Raw genomic sequence first — 21,678 nt, forward strand, 5'->3', positions numbered from 1 at the left:
TCTCTGCACTCATCTGGTATCAAAGCTGGGAGCTTTAGCAGAGGACTGCAGACACATAGCAGGCATTGTTTAAATAACTTTTTACTTCTCCCTCAATAAGATATTTGAAACTGTTTTTATATTTCATATTAAAAATAAACCTAAGAGTCCAGAGAAACTTGCCACCAGTTCTGGAGCCATAAGCAATTCTCTCCTCCCTCTGGCCTCAGTTTCCTTGTCTGTGAGATGGGGAGGATCTTTGATCTTGATCTTTAGTGGGTCCCCCCTCCATGGCCCCCATGTGAACAGATCTCCACTTTGGCACTCTCTTCACTCTTCTTGACAGTTCTCCCCAACTCCCAAGCAATTCCAGACGTTCCTATGGGGCTGTGATTGACAAAGCTATTGGCAGGTGCCACCTACGTGAGCCACATCTTTTCCTGGAGCCACGCAGGAAGAAGCTTTGTCCTCCACACACAGAGCCGGGATGAAGCAGGGGCAAAGGGGAAAGAGGCGACAGGCGCTGGTGGCTGGGAGTGCTTCCTGCTGCTCCCCAGAGCCCCCAGCCCTGCTGGCCCTCGGGGAAGCCAATCGAGCTGATGGCAACAGAGGGACGGCCTGAGAAACCCAGCTGCCTGTCTGTTGGTCACTGTTGTTGAGGGCAGGCTGAGAAGGACGTGGGCCAGGTATAAGGGAGCCATCCCTGGACTTCCTGGGGCCCATGAGAGCTCCAATGGCGAGGCAGGACAAAAGACTATGTCTTCCTTATCACACTGTAATCTGAATCTGGTTCCTCCTCCCGAGGCCTCTGAGCAGCTATCCTGTTGGTGTTAGAATCAAGCACCACTGAGGCATAGTGAAGTTCTTCCCTGGGGGAGGCCTGCAGAGAGAAACCAAGAAACCGGAGACTTGGGAGAGGCAATGGAAGAAAGGACCCCCAACATAGGATGGAGGAGGGAGGACACCTGAGGGGCTTTGGGGAGGCCTCACTGTAGAGGCTCCACTGTCCTGGCCTCTTTTTCTCTATGATCCTGTCCACCCAGCTGCTCCTCCCCATCTGGGCAAGCAGCAGCACAACATCCCCAGCATCAGAGGCAGGAGGCTCCAGGGGCTCCTCGGGGCTGACCCAGCCTGGTCCATTCTACAGGGAAGAAACTGAGGCCCTGAGACCTGGCTGGGCTCCCCCGAGACACCTCTGTGCTTCTCTTAATGAAATATTCTTGTGGCCAGGCACAGTGGCTCACGCCCTTAATCCCAGCACTTTGGGAGGCCAAGGTGGGTGGATCACTTGATGTCAGGAGTTTGAGACCAGCCTGGGTAACATAGTGAAACCCAGTCTCTACTAAAAATACAAAAACTAGCTGGGCGTGGTGGTGGACACCTGTAATCCCAGCTACTTGGGAGGCTGAGGCAGGAGGATCGCTTGAACCGGGGAGGCGGAGGTTGCAATGGCCAAGATTGCACCACTGCTCTCCAGCCTGGCGACAGAGTGGGACTCTGTCTCAAAAAAAAAAAAAAAGAAAAAAGAAAAGAAAAGAAAAAAAAAGGAAAGTTCTCACAATGAAGCAGCCATGGATCCCTTTCTGCAGAGGACCCCTAGTTCTCTAGGTGGAGTTGAAGCCAGTACAAGGGTACTGCGTTGGCCCTGCAGCTCTGATTAACTTGCTGTACTGTGGGCATGAGTCCCAACTTGTACCAAGGGGGCTGGGAGAAGAGGAAGACCATGTCCCATCCACTTTAGATCATGAGACAAGAAGTTAGAACAAGGCTGTTGCTGGTCCCAGGCCATGCAGCTTTGTGGACACAAGATCATGTCATGCAAGGAAGGAGTCAGGCTTGAGTGCAGGGGCACTCAGAAACTTGGCCAGGAGCTGGCCGGGTGTGGTGGCTCAGTCCTGTAATCCCAGCACTTTGGGAAGTCAGGGCAGGCGGGTCACTTGAGGTCAGGAGTCCGAGACCAGCCTGGCCAACATGGTGACCCCGTCTCTACTAAAAATACAAAAATCAGCCAGTGTAGTGGCAGGTGTCTGTAATCCCAGCTACTCTGGAGGCTGAGGCAGGAGAATTGCTTGAACCTGGGAGGCAGAGATTGCAGTGAGCCAAGACTGTGCCACTGCATTCCAGCCTGGGGGACAGAGCGAGATTCCAAAGAAAGAAAGAAAGAAAGAAAGAAAGGAAGGAAGGAAGGAAGGAAGGAAGGAAGGAAGGAACTTGGCCAGGAGCCATCCAGGACCCTGGGCCCCCAGACCACCCTCATCCTCATGCAGACAGCTGGCGGGAGGTTGGGGAGTGGTGCGGCTATCAGGGGACCCGGAAATGGCAGGTCTGGATCCCCTCTTCTCCTGTCAGGTGCAAAACGGCGGCCTGGGGAGAACGGTACCAGGCTGGAGATATCCCAGGGAGTTGGGCCACTTTTCCAGGCAGACCAGCAACAATGTCCCCTGTCACCCTGGTGCCAGCCCTCCATGGCACCACACGACTTGTCTGAGGGGCCTCTTCAGCTCCCAGGCCTGGGGGGTCCTTTAAGCTTCCCTGCTGATGCTTACATCTCTCCCGATCCTCTCTGCCAACTGACCCCCAGCTTCTGCTTGAACTCTCCCACTAGCAGGTGGGTCACGACCCAGGGAGGCAGCCCCCATCCCATTATCCCAGTTGAAGGTGGCTGCGCCCAAGGGTTGACCCACAGCGGGTCACAGATAAAAACCTGGAAAGCAGAATTGATGTCAAAGAGATGATGAGACCAAAACAGTGAGAAGTCACAGGTTCTCACCTTGGCTCATGATACACAGCAGGTGCTTAACCCATGCTGGACTTCACGGACTGTCAGAGCCATAGCTGCTGGCCACCCCCAAAAACCCCCCACCACAATGACACCAAGCCCTTCTAAGGACCTCTGCTCTGGCAAAATCTATACTTGCTCCATCTCCATGTGGCCCTGTCCCTGACAGGCACAAGATCACCAAGCAGACCCCTTCCTTCCCCTTCTGCCCACCATCCCAGGGGTGCCCTGGCACAGCCCAGGGGCCACATGCCCAAAAGCCGGGCTCCTGCACTTACCACAGTGCTGTATTCCACCTCCACCTCCCTTGGTGGCACTGGCTTTTCCTGCAGAGGCCACATCAGCAGCTCCAGATTTGCGTAGTGCAGCTCACTTTGCTTGGCAGCCTGGGTGGGCAGGAGGTCCCAGGTGGGTGTCCACGGAGCCCTGCAGCCTCTGTCCCTGCGTCTCTGCATGTGTCTCCCCTTCCTCTATGCTCTGAGCACCTCAGCCCCCACCTTCCCCTTCCTGCCTCCACCCCACTCTGTCCAGTAGTTTAATGTTCCCCAGGTCAGCTTGGCTGGGAGGGCCTCCCTTCATTCCATTTGCCCTGGTGGGGAGGGGACAGGCTGGCCAGGACTCAGAACAAGACCTAGTGACCACATCTCCCAGCATCATTCGTCCTGCTCTGGGTGAGCTCCCCGCTCCATCCATCCTCCATTGGCCGATGGGACTGTCCAACTCCCCAGCAGCCTCTGTATCCTCCGCCCAGCCACCTGATACACCTCCTGCTAAAGCCCCCCTTACCTGCTTGGGGTTCTGGGACAGCTCTGAATGGTCACCAGCTAGAGACAAGAGGAGAGGAAGGAGGTTGAATCCTGGAACAACGGCCAGGATGGAGGACCCTACAAGCCTTCTGGGAAAAGGCCTTTCCCTAGAGACCTCAGCCCTGGGGACCTATCCCTTCAGGCCTGAAGCATGGTAGGAACTCAAAGGTTTGTTGAGTGAGTGAATTAGTGACTTAGTAAATGAATGAATAAGCACAGGATGAGTGAATAAATGGAGAAATAGAAAGACTCCAGCTGGGCCGGGTGCGGTGGCTCACGCCTGTAATCCCAGTGCTTTGGGAAGCCGAGGAGGGCAGATCACTTGAGGTCAGGAGTTCGAGACCAGCCTGGCCAATAGGGTGAAACCCTGTCTCTACTAAAAATACAAATATTAGCTGGGCATGGTGGCACACGCCCTGTAGTCCCAGCTACTTGGGAGGCTGAGACAGGAGAATCACTTGAACCTGGGAGACGGAGGTTGCAGTGAGCTGAGATCATGCCACTGCACTCCAGCCTGGGCAACAGAGCAAGACTCTGTCTCAAAAATGAAAAAAAGAAAGAAAGAAAGGAAAGAAAGCTCCCAGCTGGAGGAGAGGGACCAAAACAAGCTCTCAACACGGGATCTCACACAAATGTTTCCAGGGGAGGAAGGATGCCACTGAAAAGCCCTGTGCATCTGGGGCTTAGGGCTGCATCAGACTGTGGGAAGTTGCTGGGGCCTCTGCTCCCATCCTCGTGCCTGAGGTCTGCCCTCCCAGACAGCCCACCTGCCTGCTGCCCCAGGCCGTAGGGAAGGAGGCCTGTCAGCCCCAGGGACGCCAGCTCAGGCTCACACAGCCCTTGGCTGCTGGCACCTGCTCTATAAGGGTGCTGCCTATGAGCACAGCCCTGTACACCCTAACCCTTTCACCCCAGGAGCCCGGACCAGGTGGGCAGCGGGTGACACACACGCTGCTGATGCCCTTGGTTAGGTCCACAGCCAGGCAACCCCAGAGCCCACTGCACTGGATGCCGTGGGGATCTGTGGGCTCCTCCCCCAGAATTAAAGGGGAGGAGCCCACAGTTGGGAGACACAAGACCACGTATAGTGACGGGCTTGCTGAGCCACAGCTGACCTAATGGAGCGCGCAGCCGGGTACTCTGGGGTGCGAAGTGCCCTGCTTCCAAGTGCTGTGCGCAGGCACCACACTGCCCTCCCTGTCCCTACCTGGGACAAGTGTTCTGATAGGAAGGAGAAAAAGAGCTGGTGGGGAAGAGACAGGAGTTCAATGCCCGGGAAGGAGGGTGGTAGTGAGAAGGTTTGGGGGAGCCAGCGGTAGGGGAAGCTCACTGAAGGTAAGACCCAGTCTACCCCAGTCACAATGTTGTCCCCAGGGCCCAGCACAGGCCTGGCACACAGTAGGTGCTCAGGACAGCTTTGTTGTGTGAATGAATGAACGACCAATGTGGGCTGGGGGAAAGAGTGGGGAGTAGGTGTAATGAGGCAGGTGTCAGGCTCCAGGCAGGTCAAGGGGAAGTCAGCCCCAGCCACACAGTCAGGGGATGGGGCACGGACTTGCAAAGCAAGGGACAGAGAGTCAAAAATGTTTGAATAGAAAGCCTTTATCTTGTTACTGAGGATGGGTTACAGGAAGCTTAAGACACCAGTAAACTCTGCAGTCTGTGATTTTTAGAACATTTACTAGCTGGGAACATGGTACCATATGTTAAGTGCAAAAATGTAGGTTTAAAAGAGAATGAGTGGTATGAGGCCAATTTGTTAAGACATCGCAGATGCATGACTGGGTGTGGTGGCTCATATCTGTAATCCCAGCACTCTGGGCTTGAGCTCAGGAGTTCAAGACCAGGCTGGGCAACATAGTGAAACCCCATCTCTAAAAAAAAAAAATTTAACCATTAGCCAGACGTGGTGGGGAGCACCTGTAGTCCCAGCTACTTGGGAGGCTAACGCAGGAGGATCACTGGAGCCCCGGGCAGTGGGGGGTCGAGGCTGGAGCGAGCCAAGATCACGCCACTGCACGCCAGCCTGGGTGACAGAGTGAGACTCTGTCTCAAAAAAAAAAAAAAAAAAAAGAGAAAAAAAAGAAATCACAGATGCATTTACATAGGCATAGAAAAAAAGACTGGAAGGATATACCTCAGGGGCCAGTGGCTGGTTTTCTCTAGGCGGTGGGGTTTTTAGTTATCATCGATGATGGGGGATTTATTTCCTTCTTTGTGCTTTTACTCATTTTTCAAATTTCCTACAATAATCACATACATCCTTTTCAAGGGGGGAGGAGGCTCTTTGAGGAGCCAGAGACTTTCTGGGTGAAAGGGCACAAAGGAAACCGAAAGGGGCTCAGAACTGAGACAACCCAGTGGCATCCACGTGGGTGCTGAAGTTTAGGATGGGGTTACCAGAAAATGACACACACAAAGCAGATGGGAAAGAGGAAGTGGTTTTCTTCCCATACACCCTGCACAGATCTACTGAGGCTGATTTCTCCGCCAAAAGCCTGGGCACCACGGGAGGCACTGGGGGTATGTGTGAGCAGTGCCCCCCACCAAGCATGCAGCAGCTTATCCTGCAGCTATGGGACAGGATAACCCCATCTCTTCCCACCCCAGTCTCACTGCAGTCTTGGAAGGCTTTGGACAAAGATTCCCCTGAGAATCTTCTGCCTGTGGAATCTTCAACCCTCCGAACAGGGAGGAAGCTTCAGGCTTACACTTGACCTCGGCCAGGGATCTGCAATCTAGAGGACTGGTGGCCACACCTCCACTTGTTCCTCTGTTCCTGTGCTTATTCAATTTGCCTATCAGCTATTTATTGAGCATCTACTTACTGAGTGCCAAGAGTTCCTGTTCTCTCTTTTAATCTGAGCTCAGAGGAGGGCAGCTGGACTAGAGATTGCCTGGAGGCCCCTGGGGTGCCCGTTGCAGCTGGAGATACTGAATAACACATTAATTTGACAAATACTGGTTCTGTACCTCCTTAAAGCACATGCCTGTGGGAAGGCAGGTGAGGACACCAGCAATGACAATCTGGTTCCCAAAAGGCTGTGACAGCAGAGGTATAGCCCGGAGGGGCCCCAAGCCACTCTTTGGAGTCAAAGAAAAGGTCCCAGAGAAAAGAAAGTCTGAGGACCACTGTTGGAGTCCACTGGGAGTGAGCTGGGGAGAGGGGGCAGGGAAGGCCCTCCAGCCCAGAGCAAACCCAGAAGGAGAGGAGAGGCTGAGGTTGAGGCTGTCATTAAAGGAGATACAAGAAGTTGGTTTCCAGGGTGCACGGATGGGGAAAGGGAGGTGGGTAGAGCCAGATCGTGGAGGGCAGTGACTCCTGTAGATACCTGGACTTTTTATGGTGGGGGAGACCATGCAAGGATTTATTTTATTTTATAGACGCGGGAGCCTTGTTGTGTTGCGCAGGCTGGTCTTGAATTCCTGGGATCAAGCAATCCTCCCATCTCAGCCTCCTGAGTAGCTGGAACTACAGATGCACACCACTGCACCCAGCACACCATGCCAGGGTTTTAAACAGAAGAGGGTCAACCCTCTTGGGGTTGTCATGGGGCAACCACCCTTGGCCTGGAAGTGGGAAAGCCTCCTGCTTGGGAGCCACCTCTCACAGCCTGTAACCACCACGCACAAGGATGCCTCCCATGGGACCTGCCCTGTAGGATCACCTAGGATGTGTGGTCTGGGTGTCACATTTCATAGCAATACTGTGGGACGTGGACATAGCTTTGAAGATGAGCGTCTGTGGTCAGGGCCTGACCACCCCAGGTGGGGCAGAGGGGTGTGGGGAGCCAACTCACCCTTGATCCGTTTCTGAAACATCCTCCAGGCTAGCAGGGAGGCCCCCACCAACAGAAGCAGCAACAATGCCAGCAGGGAGAGGAGCAGCGGGAGCCTGGAGGAGGCACAGGATGGTGAGGGTGGGGCCGACTTGCCTTCTCCAACTTACTTTTTTATTTTTATTTTTTATTTTTATTTTTTGAGACAGGATCTGGCTCTGTTACCCAGGCTGGAGTGCAGTGGTGATCATGGCTCACTGCAGCCTTGAACCCCTGGGCTCAAGTGATCCTCCTGCCTCAGCCTCCTGCGTAGCTGGGACTACAGGCACAGGCCACCACGGCTAATTTTTAAATTTTTTGTAGAGACTCAATCTTGCTATATTGCCCAGGATGGTCTCAGACTCCTGAGCTCAAGCCACCCTCCTGTCTCAACCTCCCAAAGTGCTGGGATGACAGGCATGAGCCAATATACCTGGTCTCCTTCTCTAACTTTTTAAGTAGATAGATAAGGTCAATTAAAAAAATAGACAGTATAAAGCCCCCTTTCTACACACCCCCCATTTACACATTCCCCAATTTCCCCACATACACATACGTGCTGTTCTTAAGAACCTTCTAGAGTTTCTTTATGTGTATACAAGCAAATACGAATGTACGGGATTTCCCTTCTCTTTCACACAAAGGAGGCCTCGTCTAACACTATTCTGGTTTTACTTAGCAATACATCTTAGAGGTCCTTCCACGTCAGTACATAAAGAAGTCCCTCACTCTTTCCTATAGCTGCAGGGTATTCCTACACATGGATAGACTGTGATTTATTTAAACGTTCCCACTGAATGGGCATTTCCCCCAGTCCTTTGCAATGGTAAACGTTGCTTATAAATCGCCTTGCAGCTCCACCTTTTCACACCTGACCACGCAGCAGCAGATTGACCAGGAGGCTGATGCAGCCCAGCTTCAGGTCCCTCCATTGCTTGGGCCCCTTCCTTCATGCCTACGTTTGCATTCACAATTTTCTCATCTTTTTCTTAGATTACCCTCCCACCAACCCACCCCGCAAATTGCACAACCTTCAGGCCCCACAGAACCCAGCGCTGCCACCTATGTGTATCTACAGGCTAAACTTCTGGAAGTGGCATGTTCAAGCCTGAATTTTGCCTTGCCTTATATGTTGGCAGAAGCCTGTGGAGGGGTTTATGGATGTTGTCCAGTAAAGAATCTGGCTGGCCTTCGTCCCTAGCTCTTAGGAGGGAGGCTGTAAATCCTTGGAATGTCCCAAAAATTAGGAGTGTCTTTGTTGTTCATGAATCACACCTGGACTTTGGTAAGAGATGAGACAATAGGATGGGGCTGGTCACCAGAAAGACCAACCACGTAATTAGAGATTTGGAGCCCTGAGACAGCCCAACCTCCCAAAGAGGGACTGGAGGTGGAGACAGTTCAATCACATCATGCCTATGTAATGAAACCCCAATAAAAACTCTGGACACCAAAGCTTGGAGGAGCTTCCTGGTTGATAAATATATTGAGGTGCCACAGGGAGGGTGCAGGTGATGCTCCCTGATTCCACCTGGAGAGGGCACAGAAACTGTTTGGGATCCTCCCAAGCCTTGTCCTATGTGTCTCTGCATTGGCTGGTCCTAATCTTTATCCTTTATCCTTATGATAAAACTGTAATTGTAAGTATAATGCTTTCCAGAGTTCTGAGTCTAACAAATTATTGAACCTGTGGGGGTCCTGGGAACCCCCAAATTTGCATCCAGTTGGTCAGAAGTGTGGTGGCCTGGGGATCCCCAAAGTTCGACTGGCATCTAAATCAGGGCGGTCTTGTGGGATCTGATTTAGATGTGGAAGCTCTTCACCTGTGGGGTCTGCACTAACTCTGGGTGGATAGTGCCAGGATGGAATTGTGGGGTTTTGTGCTAGAATAGGGAGCCCGTGAATCCCAGAAAAGGTTTGTGACTGCACGTGTTTTTCTGGGGAGAGTGTCCATAGATGTCAGATTCTATGTGGGGTTGGTGACTCCCAAAAAGGTTAAGAACCACTGTTTAGAGAGGAGAACTCAAGGCTCTGGAGTCACATAAACCAGAATTGGAAGCTTAGCCTTAGCCTCTTGTAGCTACTTGACTGGGCAAATTGCTTAACCTCGCTGAGTCTCAGTTTACTCATCTGTAAAATGGGGATTGATGTGGGTTGGCTGGGTCCCCACCCAAATCTCATCTTGAATTGTAGCTCCCATATAATTCCCACGTGTTGTGGGAGGGACCCAGTGGGAGATAACTGAATCGTGGGGGTGGTTTGCCCCATACTGTTCTTGTGGTAGTGAATAAGTCTCACGAGATCTGATGGCTTTATAAGAGGAAACCCCTTTTGCTTGGTTCTCATTCTCCGTCTTGCCTGCTGCCATGTAAGACATGCCTTTTGCCTTCCGCCTTGATTGTGAGGCCTCCTCAGCCATGTGGAACTGTGAGTACATTAAAACCTCTTTCTCATTATAATTTATCCAGTCTCGGGTATGTCTTTATCAACGGTGTGAAAACAGACTAACACACGGAATGACGACAGTACAGGGCTGCAGTGAAGGGCAAGTGAGAACACTCATGTGAAGCGTCTAACACGGGCCTCGTAGGATGTCACCAGCCGTCAGTAACTATCACTTTCCTTCCATCTGCCCCCCAACTTCCCCCCTACCTGAGCCCCCTTCCAAAGCCAAGGGCAGGTCCAAGCCGAGGTGTTCAGACTATGGCTTCCAACCTGGGCCTGGGGCAAAGGGAGGGATGCACACCTCCAGCTGGCCCACATGGCCAAGGTCCCCGCCCTGGGCTCCTCCTCTTAGCACAGGGCCCCCTCCATGTCTCAGGGGCTAAGGTGCTTACTGTGAGTTCACCACCTCCTCATTTTCCTCCTGGATGCTGGCACTGTGGGTGGCACCCACTGAAAACAGGGTAGTGGATGATACAGGTGGAAATGCAGTTGTGATTGTTGAGGTCTTGGCCGCAGTGATACTTGCAGGTGTCATTGACGTTGATGCTGGTGGCAAAACCACAAGTCAGACCCAGGGAGCTGTCCTCTGGCTCTCCCACCACTCAGGATGCCTTTTTGGTTTGATTTCACACAAAATGCCCACTAAGGAAGGGGGCAGGATGCAGGACCCTGGGGCTGGAGTCTCTCCAGGACCCTCCTGGGCCAACTGGGCATTTCTGAACAGGACACAGGTGCCACTCCCAGTGGTCCTGATTTTCCATCCTGCTGATGAGGGTCCAGGTGCTCCTGCGAACCTCCATGCTGCAGAAGAGTCTGTCTACACTGCAAATCTGACCTGTCATGTGGTAAGGCTCCCCCTGAGGGCAGCAGCTTCCCATCTGGCCCCCCAGCCTCTCTGTTCAGCCCCACCCCTCCCCCACTCAGCTGCACTTCCGTGGGGGCTGAGCCACAGGTGCGCTCCTGGCTCCTTCACAGGCAATGCTCTCTCAGCCTCCCTGTCACTGGACCCTTCCCTTCTTCAATACTGGGCAGACATGTCAGCTGCTCCAGGAGAGACCCCCTGACTGTGTTCCCCTGGCCCCCACCTCTCTCTCTCTTACGCGCGCGCACACACACACTGTCTGCTTCACGTCTCTGATCTGATTCCTGCCCCAACAATTCCAACCTGAGCCTATTTAGGCGCTGAGGGAAGGAGGGGCTCACCTGGGAACACGGACACCTCAACCTTCACAATGGGATCATGAAAGTCTCGGAGCCATGGTGTATCCACCCCACACCAGTAGGTGCCTGCGTCCTCCTCTGTGAGATTCTCCAGGGTCACTGTGAAGCTGAGGTTTGCAGGACTGTCCCTGATGGACACTCGGCCATTCCTTTTTCCTGCTGACCCTTCGGTCTCCACAATCTTGTCACATAGGAAAATCTGTGGTGGTCTGCACCAGTATTTGTTGAGGGACCTGTGTTCCTTCTTGTAGTGACACTGCACGCTCAGGGATCCCCCCAAGGGGCCCGCCACAGTCCTGGGGTGGCTCAGAGCAAAACATCCTGGAAAACACAAGCCAGAGTCCCAGCTCCTCCTCAGATGAGCCTGGTCAGGGGTGCCCTAGGGTCAGGGCCGCATGGACCCTGGTGGTGTGGAGGAGGCAGCGGCAGGCAGACAGGCCTTGTCCACCCAGGAGCAGGGACTGAGGATGAGAGGCTCCCTCCGCACATAGGTGGGAATGGGGCAGAGGCTTTCCATGGAGACCGGAAGAGCTCAGGCTGGGTGCCCTGGAGTCACCTCCTCCAAAGATTCCCCGACTCCACATCAGCACCCCCAGCCCTCAGCCCCTGACTCCTTCACCTCATATCAGCCCCATCAGCCAGATCACAGCTTGAGCATTCTCTTTTCTGCTCTACCACCCTCAAGATTTTGCTCATAGCAGCCCCTTTCTCCAGCCCCCTGCCTCCTTTCCCTTACCCTTCCCACCCCTCTCACCCACCAGGGGCCTCCTGCTTCCAAACCTGCCAGGAGCATGAGAACTCACCCCTAAGTACCTGCCCTCCCGGGAGGGCCACCCCAGCCCTGGGCAACCCTGCAAGAGGAAGAACGGCCCACATACTGATCTGGTCCCACCAGGGGGCAAACCCGGGCAGCAATAGGGTTGTCAAGCCATTTTTGACAAGAATACTGGCTGGGTACAGTGGGTTATGCCTGTAATCCCAGCACTTTGGGAGGCTAAGGCAGGTGGATCACTTGAGGCCAGGAGTTCGAGACTAGCCTGGCCGACATGGTGAAACCCTGTCTCTACTAAAAATACAAAAATTAGCTGGGCGTGGTGGCATGCGCCTGTAATTGCAGCTACTGGGGAGGCTGAGGCACAAGAATTGCTTCAACCCTGGAGGCGGAGGTTATGTTGAGCTGAGATGGCACCACTGCACTCCAGCCTGAGTGACAGGGTGAGACTCTGTCTCAAAAAAAAAAAAAAAAAAGAGTCACAAACGCAGAAGGCTCATTGACGAAAACTTTCATCCTGTGTCTTACCTTAGTTTGCCCAGCTCTCCTAGACTTAAATCTCGGAAATAAATGAGCTTCCTTGAAAATTATGTCTGACATTTTCCCAAATAATTATCAGATGCAAAGCAAGGAGAGTAAGGTGATGGCTCGAAGCTAGTGTCGGCTGCCAAGCAGAGGACACATGGCCCCTGCCCCAGGCAGATGGGCACAGGCCTGCTGGGCAGTTGTGTGTGCAGTGTCTCAATGCCCTTGTAATTCTGTGATTAGGCCCCATATGGTCCAAGGATGGTGGGGATGGGGGCTTGCTCTTCTTTCCTTGGGTTAGAACTCTTTGATTTTTTTTTTTTTTGAGATGGAGTCTTGCTCTGTTGCCCAGGCTGGAGTGCAGTGGCGGGATCTCGGCTCATTGCAACCTCTGCCTCCCGGGTTCAAGCGATTCTCCTGCCTCAGCCTACCGAGTAGCTAGGATTACAGGCGTCCACCACACCCGGATAATTTTTGTGTTTTTAGTAGAGACAGGGTTTCACCATGTTGGCCTGGCTGGTCTTGAACTCCTGACCTCAGGTGATCCACCTGCCTCGGCCTCCCAAAGTGCTGGGATTACAGGCATGAGCTACTGCGCCTGGCCAGAACTCTTTAATTTTACTTACTGTTTCAGATGCTAAATGTCCTCACACATGAGACTTTGGGATCACTTGAATGAAAGCCTCAGGGGGGTAGGGGTCTCCTTCTTATACCTTCAACGTCTACAGGTGCCTTGCACCTGTAGGCCCTCTATAAAAACTTCAGTGCAAGCTTCTCCTGGACCCCACTGGCTCCACACCCAGCCCACGGCTGCCCAAAGATAAGCTCCTCTGTGCCTCTCCCAGAGTCCCACCCAAACCTCTCCTCGCCTGGATGTACACATCCCCCTGCAGAGAAGGCCTTTCTAAGCTTGTCACAGGTGTGATGCTTCCTGAGGCTCTCAGCAGCAATTGCCAGGACAAAGCAGAAAGATCCTCAGAACCATCTGCGTTTACATCTCTACCCTATTATGTATCAGCTGTGTGTTCCGGGGCAAGTTAGTTAACCTCTCTGAGCTTCAGACACCTCGCCTATAAAGTGGTGACAATTGTCCCTGACTCATATGGCCTTTGAGGGTGTTAAACGAGATCACAGGTATAAAATGCCTGGTAAATAACATTAGGTTGAATCACACGAAATGGCTGATATTCAACTTTTTGACCAAGACAACAGGGTTTCACATGACTCCAGCTAATAAAAATAGATAAACTCTGGGCTGACTAAATAAGATATGACAAGAGAAAAGGACCATAGATGAAGAAAGAATGAAGAGTCAAGATATTTTGCAGAAATTCTCTACATAAAATTCATAAACTTAGATGAAAGTTATTTTCTAGAAAAACACAAATCACTAAAATTGACACATATTAAGTACTTAATAAGTAAATGGAGCCTGGGCAACATAGTGAGATTCCATCTCTACAAAAAAATACAAAAGTTAGCCAGGTGTGCTGGTGCACACGTGTGGTCCCAGCTACTCAGGAGGCTGAGGTGGGAGGATCATTTTAGCCCAGGAGGTTGTGGCTGCAGTGAGCTATGATCGCATCACTGCACTTCAGCCTGGGTGACAGAGTGAGACCCTGACTCAAATAAATAAATAGGCCAGGTGCAGTGGCTCATGCCTGTAATCCTAGCACTTTGGGAGGCCAAAGTGGGAGGATTGCTTGAGCCTAGGCATTTGAGGCCAGCCTGGGCAATGTGGTGAGACCCCCATCTCTACCAAAAATACAAAAAATTAGCCAGGCATGGTGGCATGTGCCTGTATTCCCAGCTACTCAGGAGGCTGAGGTGGGATGATCACTTGAGTCCAGGAGGTGGAGGTTGCAGTGAGCTGTGATCACACCACTGCACTCCAGCCTGGGCGACAGCGTGAGACTCTATCTCAAAAAAAATAAATAAAAACTGTCAGTTCCCAGCCCTCCTTCACCCAAGACACTGTTCCTGCTCCCTGTCCTGACCCGATTCCCTGCCTCTCCTGGGCTGCGAATCGTCATCTTTCTTTGTCCATGTTTTGGCTTCTCTCCTGACCTCAGTGACCCCACCACCTCTGCCCACCGCACCCAATCCTGTCTCTCGTCCTACCTCCAGTGTCTGACTTCCCTTCGGATTTAGTTTCTTTCTCCCTCTCTCTCTCTCCCTCTAGCTCTCTCTCTTTCTCTCTCTCCTGATTAACTTCTCTCCTCTGAAATCTTGGATAAAAAACTGTCACCCAATCATCTCCCCAAAGCTCTGTTCCACCTGTGAGGGTGTCATTACAATTTAGAGATTGCGAAGTGTCAGAAAACCCTCCATTTACTTCCCCATTTACCTGGAACGATCACATGGATCCCCAGTGCTCCCAGGCTTGTGTTTCTGCGCTTTCTCTCTTCCAACCTGAATCACCACGCCAAACCCCTCTAATCATAAACAGGAGACTGGGGACCACCTTGGGGCCAGGGTCCTCTACCAGGATATTCCTCTGTCGTCTTAATGTTTTCCTTGAAGATCACAGAATCTTGACCCATTAACTCTCAGGTAAATGACGGAATTGTCCAACTCAAGAGGTCAGAAGAGGAACACACACACCCACACACAACACAGAAAGAACCAGGTCATCTTTCACGAACTGGTGAATTCACAGAAATCAGTGAATTAAGAAACAGAAAAACAGTGGAGTTAGTATATACATTAATAAATGGATTTTTTTTGTAAGGGGTAAATGATTAATTATTTTATTTCATTTTTTTGAGACAGAGTTTCGCTCTTGTCGCCCAAGCCAGAGCTCAGTGGCATGATCTCGGCTCACTGCAACCTCCGCCTCCTGGGTTCAAGGGACTCTCATGTCTCAGCCTCCCGAGTGGCTGGGACTACAGGGTGCGCGCTACCATGCCTGGCTAATTTTGTGTTTTTAGGAGACACGGGGTTTCACCATGTTGGCCAGGCTGGTCTCAAACTCCTGACCTCAAGTGATCCACCCGCCTTGGCCTCCCAAAGTGCTGGGATTACAGGCGTGAGCCAACGTGCCTGGCCTCAAACAATTAATTAGACTAGTAGGTAGTCAGACCAAAAATAAAGAAGACACAGATATAAAATTCAAAAGAAAAATTTGCAAATCTCTACAAATAAGTCTGCAAACCTGGGCGACACTGATGATTTTTTAGGAAAATATAAATCATCAATGTAGGCCAAGAATAGACTTTTTTTTTTTTTTTAAGAGACGGGGTCTTGCTTGCTATACTGCCCAGGCCAGTCTCGGACTCCTGGGCTTAAGCTATCCTCCCACCTCAACCTCCTAAAATTCTGGGATTACAGGTGTGAGCCACTGCACCCAGCTAGATTTTTTTTAATGTAGACCAAAAATGATGAGTGTTATTAAGAAATTCTTTCCCTTCCATCAAAAGAAAAGAAGCAAAACTCAGTTTTACAAGCTAGTTCTCTAAAAACTTCAAGGAACAAATAATTTCAGTTTTATGTAAACATTTGCAGAGAACACGGAAACAGGGAGATCTCCCTAATTCTTTCCATGAAGCCAGCATAATATATCAAGACAAACATCTGACCAGATCTCGTAATGTAGTTCACCTCCTTCATAGCTGAAAGGATAATAATAATAATTTCTATAAATAATAAAAATGGTATTTTGTGGGGGCCGGAGGCCAAGGCTGGCAGATTGCCTGAGCTCAGGAGTTCGAGACCACCTTGGGCAACATGGTGAAACTCCGTCTCTACTAAAATACAAAAAAATTAGCCAGCAGTGGTGGTGGGGGCCTGTAAGCCCAGTTATTCAAGAGGCTGAGGCAGGAGAATCGCTTGAACCTGGGAGGTGGAGGTTGCAGTGAGCTGAGATCAAGCCACTGCACTCCAGCCCTGGGTGATAGAGTGAGATTCTGTCTCCAAAAAAATAAATAAAAATAAAATAAAAAATGTTTTGTAGGGGCCAGGTGTGGTGGTTCATGCCTGTAATCCCTGCATTTTGGGAGGACAAGATGGGAGGATCCCTTGATCCCAGGAGGTGGAGGCCAGCCTGGGCAACATGGTAAGACCCTGTCCCTAAAAAAAATTAAGAATCCAGCTGGGTGTGGTGGCACACACCTGTAGTCTCAGCTACTGGGGAGGTTGAGGTGGGAGGATCACTTGAGCCCGGGAGGTGGAGGCTGCAGTGAACCGTGATTGCACCACTGCACTCCAGTTTGGGTGACGGAGGGAGACCCTGTCTCAAAAAAATAAAAATGTTGGCCAGGCTTGGTGGCTCACGCCTGCAATCCCAGCACTTTGGGAGGCCAAGGTGAGTGGATCACCTGAGGTTGGGAGTTTGAGACCAGCCTGACCAACATGGAGAAAGCCCATCTCTACTAAAAATACAAAATTAACCAGGCATGGTGGGGCATGCCTGTAATCTCAGCTACTTGGGAGGCTGAGGCAGGAGAATCACTTGAACCTGGGAGGCGTAGGTTGCAGTGAGCCGAGATCGCGCCACTGCACTCCAGCTTGGGCAACAAGAGCAAAACTCCATCTCAAAAAATAAATAAATAAATAAATAAATAAATAAATAAATAAATAAATAAATAAAAGTAAAAATGCTTTGTGAATAGTCATTGGTGGATCCCTTCTTCCTAATAATGAGAAGCTCTGGTCCTTTTTCCCTGAGTCAGCAACAAGGCAGGGACAACCACTACCACTATGTCCGCTGGGCCTCACTCCGGCTGTACCAGCCAATGAGTCAATGGGAGAAAGAGAAACAGATATTAGACAGGAACTGAAACCTCCCCATGCACACCGATCCTATGAAACAGAAGAACACCCAAGAGAATCGCAGGAACACCTGTTATGGGAGGATGACCCGTTTCCAAGTCAAGACACCAAAAGTAATAACCTTCCCACAGACAAGTAGTTAGCAAATATAATTGCAGAAAACCTCCGATCTGTAAGGAAAGCAACCACAAAGACGTACAATATCCTAGGACTAGGCCTGAGGAGTCTGCACAGGACCTGTCTGAGGAGAGCGGTGGACGTGACTGAAGGCACAGCAGGTGACTCTGCGGGAGGAATCCCTGCGCTTGGACAGGGAAGACTCAACTCCACGCTTCTCCCTAAAGAAGATCTCAGCGCTTCTCTGCCCGATCTTTTCCCTCCTCGCCCTCCCCACCACCTTTTCTGTCCCCTCTGTCCCATATCCCCTTCTTGGAGAGGACTGACCCCTGGTTCTCAGGCCCACGCAGGGGCTAACCCCAGCCAGGCCTGCCTCGGGACTTCCGCCTGCTCAGGCCCCAGCCGCTGGGCTGCCCTGGTTAAATCTCCGCATTCCAGAGACTGTCGACCTGCTCCCCACCCCGACCCTATCTCCCTCACCCCCCCACTCCCTCCTCCGTACCCTGCACCTAGTGAGCCGGGCATCTCCCCCATCCTCCCCACACCCCCCTCCTCCATACCCTGCACCCAGTGAGCCCGGCATCTCCCCCACCCTCACCACATGCCCCTCGCAGTCAGTGGCTGCCACTCTCCACCCACCCTGACACATCCTGCCTCTCGTCCCCCTTCCTGTAAGAATTCAACGGAAAACCTCAAACGTCCCTTTTCTGCACCCACCCCTTATCACTCGCCCTGCTGTAGGTCAGCCAAGGTACGTGGGTGCAGAGCCGGGAGAGGCTCTGGCTTCTTCCTCTCCCAGGGGTGTGGACCTTCATCTGTCCATCTTATATGGTAGACAGAGCGCACCCCATTCTGCGTTCTGCACGGAGTCCAAACTCGGGGCGTCTCATGTGACACCTGCCCTGCGGCCCTGCCCCTCGCACCCTCCCTCCCTGCTGCAGACTTTCCCGGGCAGGGAAACTCTCACCTGGGACCCAGAGAAGCAACAGAGCCCAAGGCAGCCACATGGTCCCTTCCCCAGCACAGGCGGCACTTGCAGCAGCTCCAGGCCCCACCTGGACCCGAGGGGAGAGTCACGCCACCAAGGCCCCGACTTCTGCTTTTCTTGGTGCCGCGCTGCTTCCTTGTTCAGCTTCTTTTGGTTCTATTCCTGGAGCCGGTCAGAAAATGCAGGAAGCTGGTGAGCCCCGACTAAGACTCCCCAGAAACGGCACGTCCTCCTTAACCCAGGTTGAGGCTGCAGGTTCTTCGGCTATTTCTAGTGATGAGACCTCTCCCTGTAGTGACTCCGTAGCTTGCAGGACTGATCCCCGACTCTCACTTCCCGGGGTCTCCTCCTAGTGGAAGGCCCAACAACTCCTCCCTCCTTTCCTTGTGGTCAAGATGGGCAACCCTGGGGGTGGGACCCGCTGAGCTGGCTCCTCTCACCCTCGGTGGTGCCCACGAGGAGGCTGCCAGGGGGAACTCCCCTTTCCTGAGTCCCTTCCCTGAGTCCCTTGGAGGTCCAGGCCTGGGCTTCGGGGCTGAGGGAAGGGGAGTTGTCATCGTGACTCCAGAGTCCCTGAATGGTTCCTAGTGTTGGAAATGTGTCCTCAACTTGACACGGAGGTCCTCCAGCCATACCTTCCTTTCTATATAGCCCCATTGGAGCCAACTCGGGGCTGGGCACAGAGCAGGGACTCAGCGAGCCTGCAAGGACCCCTTTCTTTCCTGATCCACACAGAGGGCAGACTCTAAACACACACACGCTCACACTCACATACACACTCACACACACACTCACCCACCCACACTCACCCACACACATTCACACACACACTCACATACACACACACACTCACCCACCCACACTCACCCACACACATTCACAAACACACACTCTCACACACTCACATACACACAAACACACACCCACACACATTCACAAACACACTCACATACACACATACACACACCCACACAATTCACACTCATATACACACACTCACACACACTCACATACACACACACCCACACACATATTCACAAACACACACACATTCACATACACAAACACATTCACACACACCCACACACATTCACAAACACGACTGTGTTCACATACACTTACATACACACAAACACACACCCTCACCACACACATTCACAAACACACATACACACACTCACCCACACACATTCACAAACACACGCACTCACATACACTCACACCACTCACCCACACACATTCACAAACACACGCACTCACATACACTCACACACACACCAACACACATTCACACACTCACATACACACACCCACACACATTCACAAATTCACACACATACACTCACATACACACATTCACATACCCACACACATTCACACATACACACAAACACACACTCACAACACACATTCACACACATACACACACCCACACACATTCACACACACATTCACACACCCACCCACACACATTCACAGACACACATTCACATACACACACCCACACACATTCACACACACTCACATACACACAAACACACACTCACCCACACATTCACAAACACACACTCACATACACACTCATACACACATTCACAAACACACACATACGCACACACTCACATACACACATTCACACACACTCACCACACACATTCACACACACAAACACACACTCACATACACACATACACAAACACATTCGCAAACACACGTTCATGCACATGCACTCACATATACACACTCACACAAACACTCACACACATTCACACACATTCACAAACACACACACTCACCCACACATTCACACACACTCACATACACACAAACACATTCACAAACACACACAAACACACGTTCATGCACACACACTCACATATACACACAAACACAGGCACTGTCACCCACACACATTCACAAACTCATTCACACAAAACACAAATTCACACACACTGATACACACACATTCACACACATACACATTCACACACATTGAAGCACTCAAATTCACACAACGCACTTACATATACAACTGAAATACACTCACACATTCACACACAAACTCACACACTGACACATTCACACACAGTCACATACACTCACACACACACACAGTCTCACACACGTGCCTTGAGTAGGTGCCCCAGCTTGCACAGAATGACCAGGTGGGCACAGGAAATGCCACTCCTAATGTGTAATGCGTCACCTGGGAGCTTGCAGTCCCCAAGCTCAGAGTGTCCACCCACATGGAGCCCTGTGCCAGCTATGGGAGCCCAAGAATACCCTTCCCTCTGGCTCTTTTTGGAATTTGTCACTTTCCTCTTCCTTCTGAACACAGGGGCGCCTTGCCCAGGAAGGTGTCAGGAAGCCAAGGAGACCTGTGGGCTCTGCTGCTGGAAGATTCAATGACAGAGCCTGGTGAACATTGTGGAAATTTTCATGATGATGCAGTCATAGATTAACTAAACCTCATTAAGATCCAAGACACTTCGGGGTCGGGCGCGGTGGCTCACTCCTGTAATCCCAGCACTTTGGGAGGCCGAGGCAGGCGGATCACGAGGTCAGGAGTTTGAGACCAGCCGGGCCAACGTGGCAAAACCCTGTCTCTACTAAAAATAAAAAAATGTGGCGGGCACCTGCAATCCCAGCTACTTGGGAGGCTGAGGCAGGAGAATCGCTTGAACTTGAGAGGCAAAGGTTGCAGTGAGCCGAGATCGTGCCATTGCACTCCAGCCTGGGTGACAAGAGCAAGACTCCGTCTCAAAAAAAAAAAAAAAAAGATCCAAGACACTTTGGATCATGACACTGTTGAGCTGAACATAAAAATGCAGGAGATGCGTGATATTCGGTGGCTTATGTGGCCTGATCATTGCAAAGTTTCTCAAAAATTATTTTTTGATTCAACCATGACCAAAAAGGCGCTGCTGCAATCTTGAACGTCCAGGCCAGACAGAGAAGCAGAAGGCTAAGTTCTGGCGTGGCTTCTCCACTTACCACCGAAGGAACTTGAGCAAAGCCTGTGGCTTCTGTAAAACGTCAATAATGACAGCTCCTCTGTGGGAATAAATATTATAATGATTATACAAATACTGAAATGTCAGTGTTCCTTAACATCCTCAGGTCAGTTTTTTCTGAGGGAATACATCTCTACTTTTGATGAAAGGTAATAGGAAAATTGGATTCCACAGGAAGTGCGCTTTACACTTTAATCTATGGGATGCAATTCTCCTTAGGCACACAGAGAAACACTTGACTTACTGCAAAGGAGAAGGGATCAGGGGACTTAGACCCTGCCACGCCCATCCTGCTCACCCCATCCTGTCCACAAACCCAAAGGAAGAAACAAAATGGTGCAAAATAACCACAAAACATGAGAGAATTCAGGAAGTTGCACGTTCCGGCTGTGTCCCGATAACCATCAGGTGACATGACTCAGGGGGAGGAGGAGCTGAGGCCAC

The 21,678-nt window shown here is 51.4% G+C and overlaps 1 protein-coding gene across 1 annotated transcript; it reads right to left on the reverse strand.

Annotated features, from left to right (window-relative positions):
- Nucleotides 1-61: 61 nt before the first annotated feature.
- On the reverse strand, nt 62-18,992 carry CD300A (CD300a molecule). The gene is made up of 8 exons (XM_055389041.2): nt 18,661-18,992; nt 18,200-18,382; nt 11,031-11,369; nt 10,220-10,373; nt 7,365-7,459; nt 3,545-3,582; nt 3,037-3,144; nt 62-859 (listed from the first exon to the last, which is right to left on the reverse strand). Exons 2-8 carry the CDS (start codon nt 18,237-18,239, stop codon nt 734-736), a joined length of 900 nt encoding a protein of 299 aa, XP_055245016.2. The 5' UTR covers nt 18,240-18,382; nt 18,661-18,992; the 3' UTR covers nt 62-733.
- Nucleotides 18,993-21,678: the final 2,686 nt, after the last annotated feature.

The sequence above is a fragment of the Gorilla gorilla genome, chromosome 4 (genome assembly GCF_029281585.2).
Source record: "Gorilla gorilla gorilla isolate KB3781 chromosome 4, NHGRI_mGorGor1-v2.1_pri, whole genome shotgun sequence".
In the NCBI taxonomy this organism is placed as follows: domain Eukaryota; kingdom Metazoa; phylum Chordata; class Mammalia; order Primates; family Hominidae; genus Gorilla; species Gorilla gorilla.

Excerpts from the sequence above, each read along its gene's own strand:
- CD300A (XM_055389041.2), bottom strand. The coding sequence starts at position 18,239 with ATGTGGCTGCCTTGGGCTCTGTTGCTTCTCTGGGTCCCAG. Across the intron at positions 10,374-11,030 it reads TGAGGTGTCCGTGTTCCCAG|CATCAACGTCAATGACACCT; the intron begins GTGAGCCCCTCC and ends TTTTGCCACCAG. Across the intron at positions 3,583-7,364 it reads GTTTCAGAAACGGATCAAGG|CTGGTGACCATTCAGAGCTG; the intron begins GTGAGTTGGCTC and ends TCTTGTCTCTAG.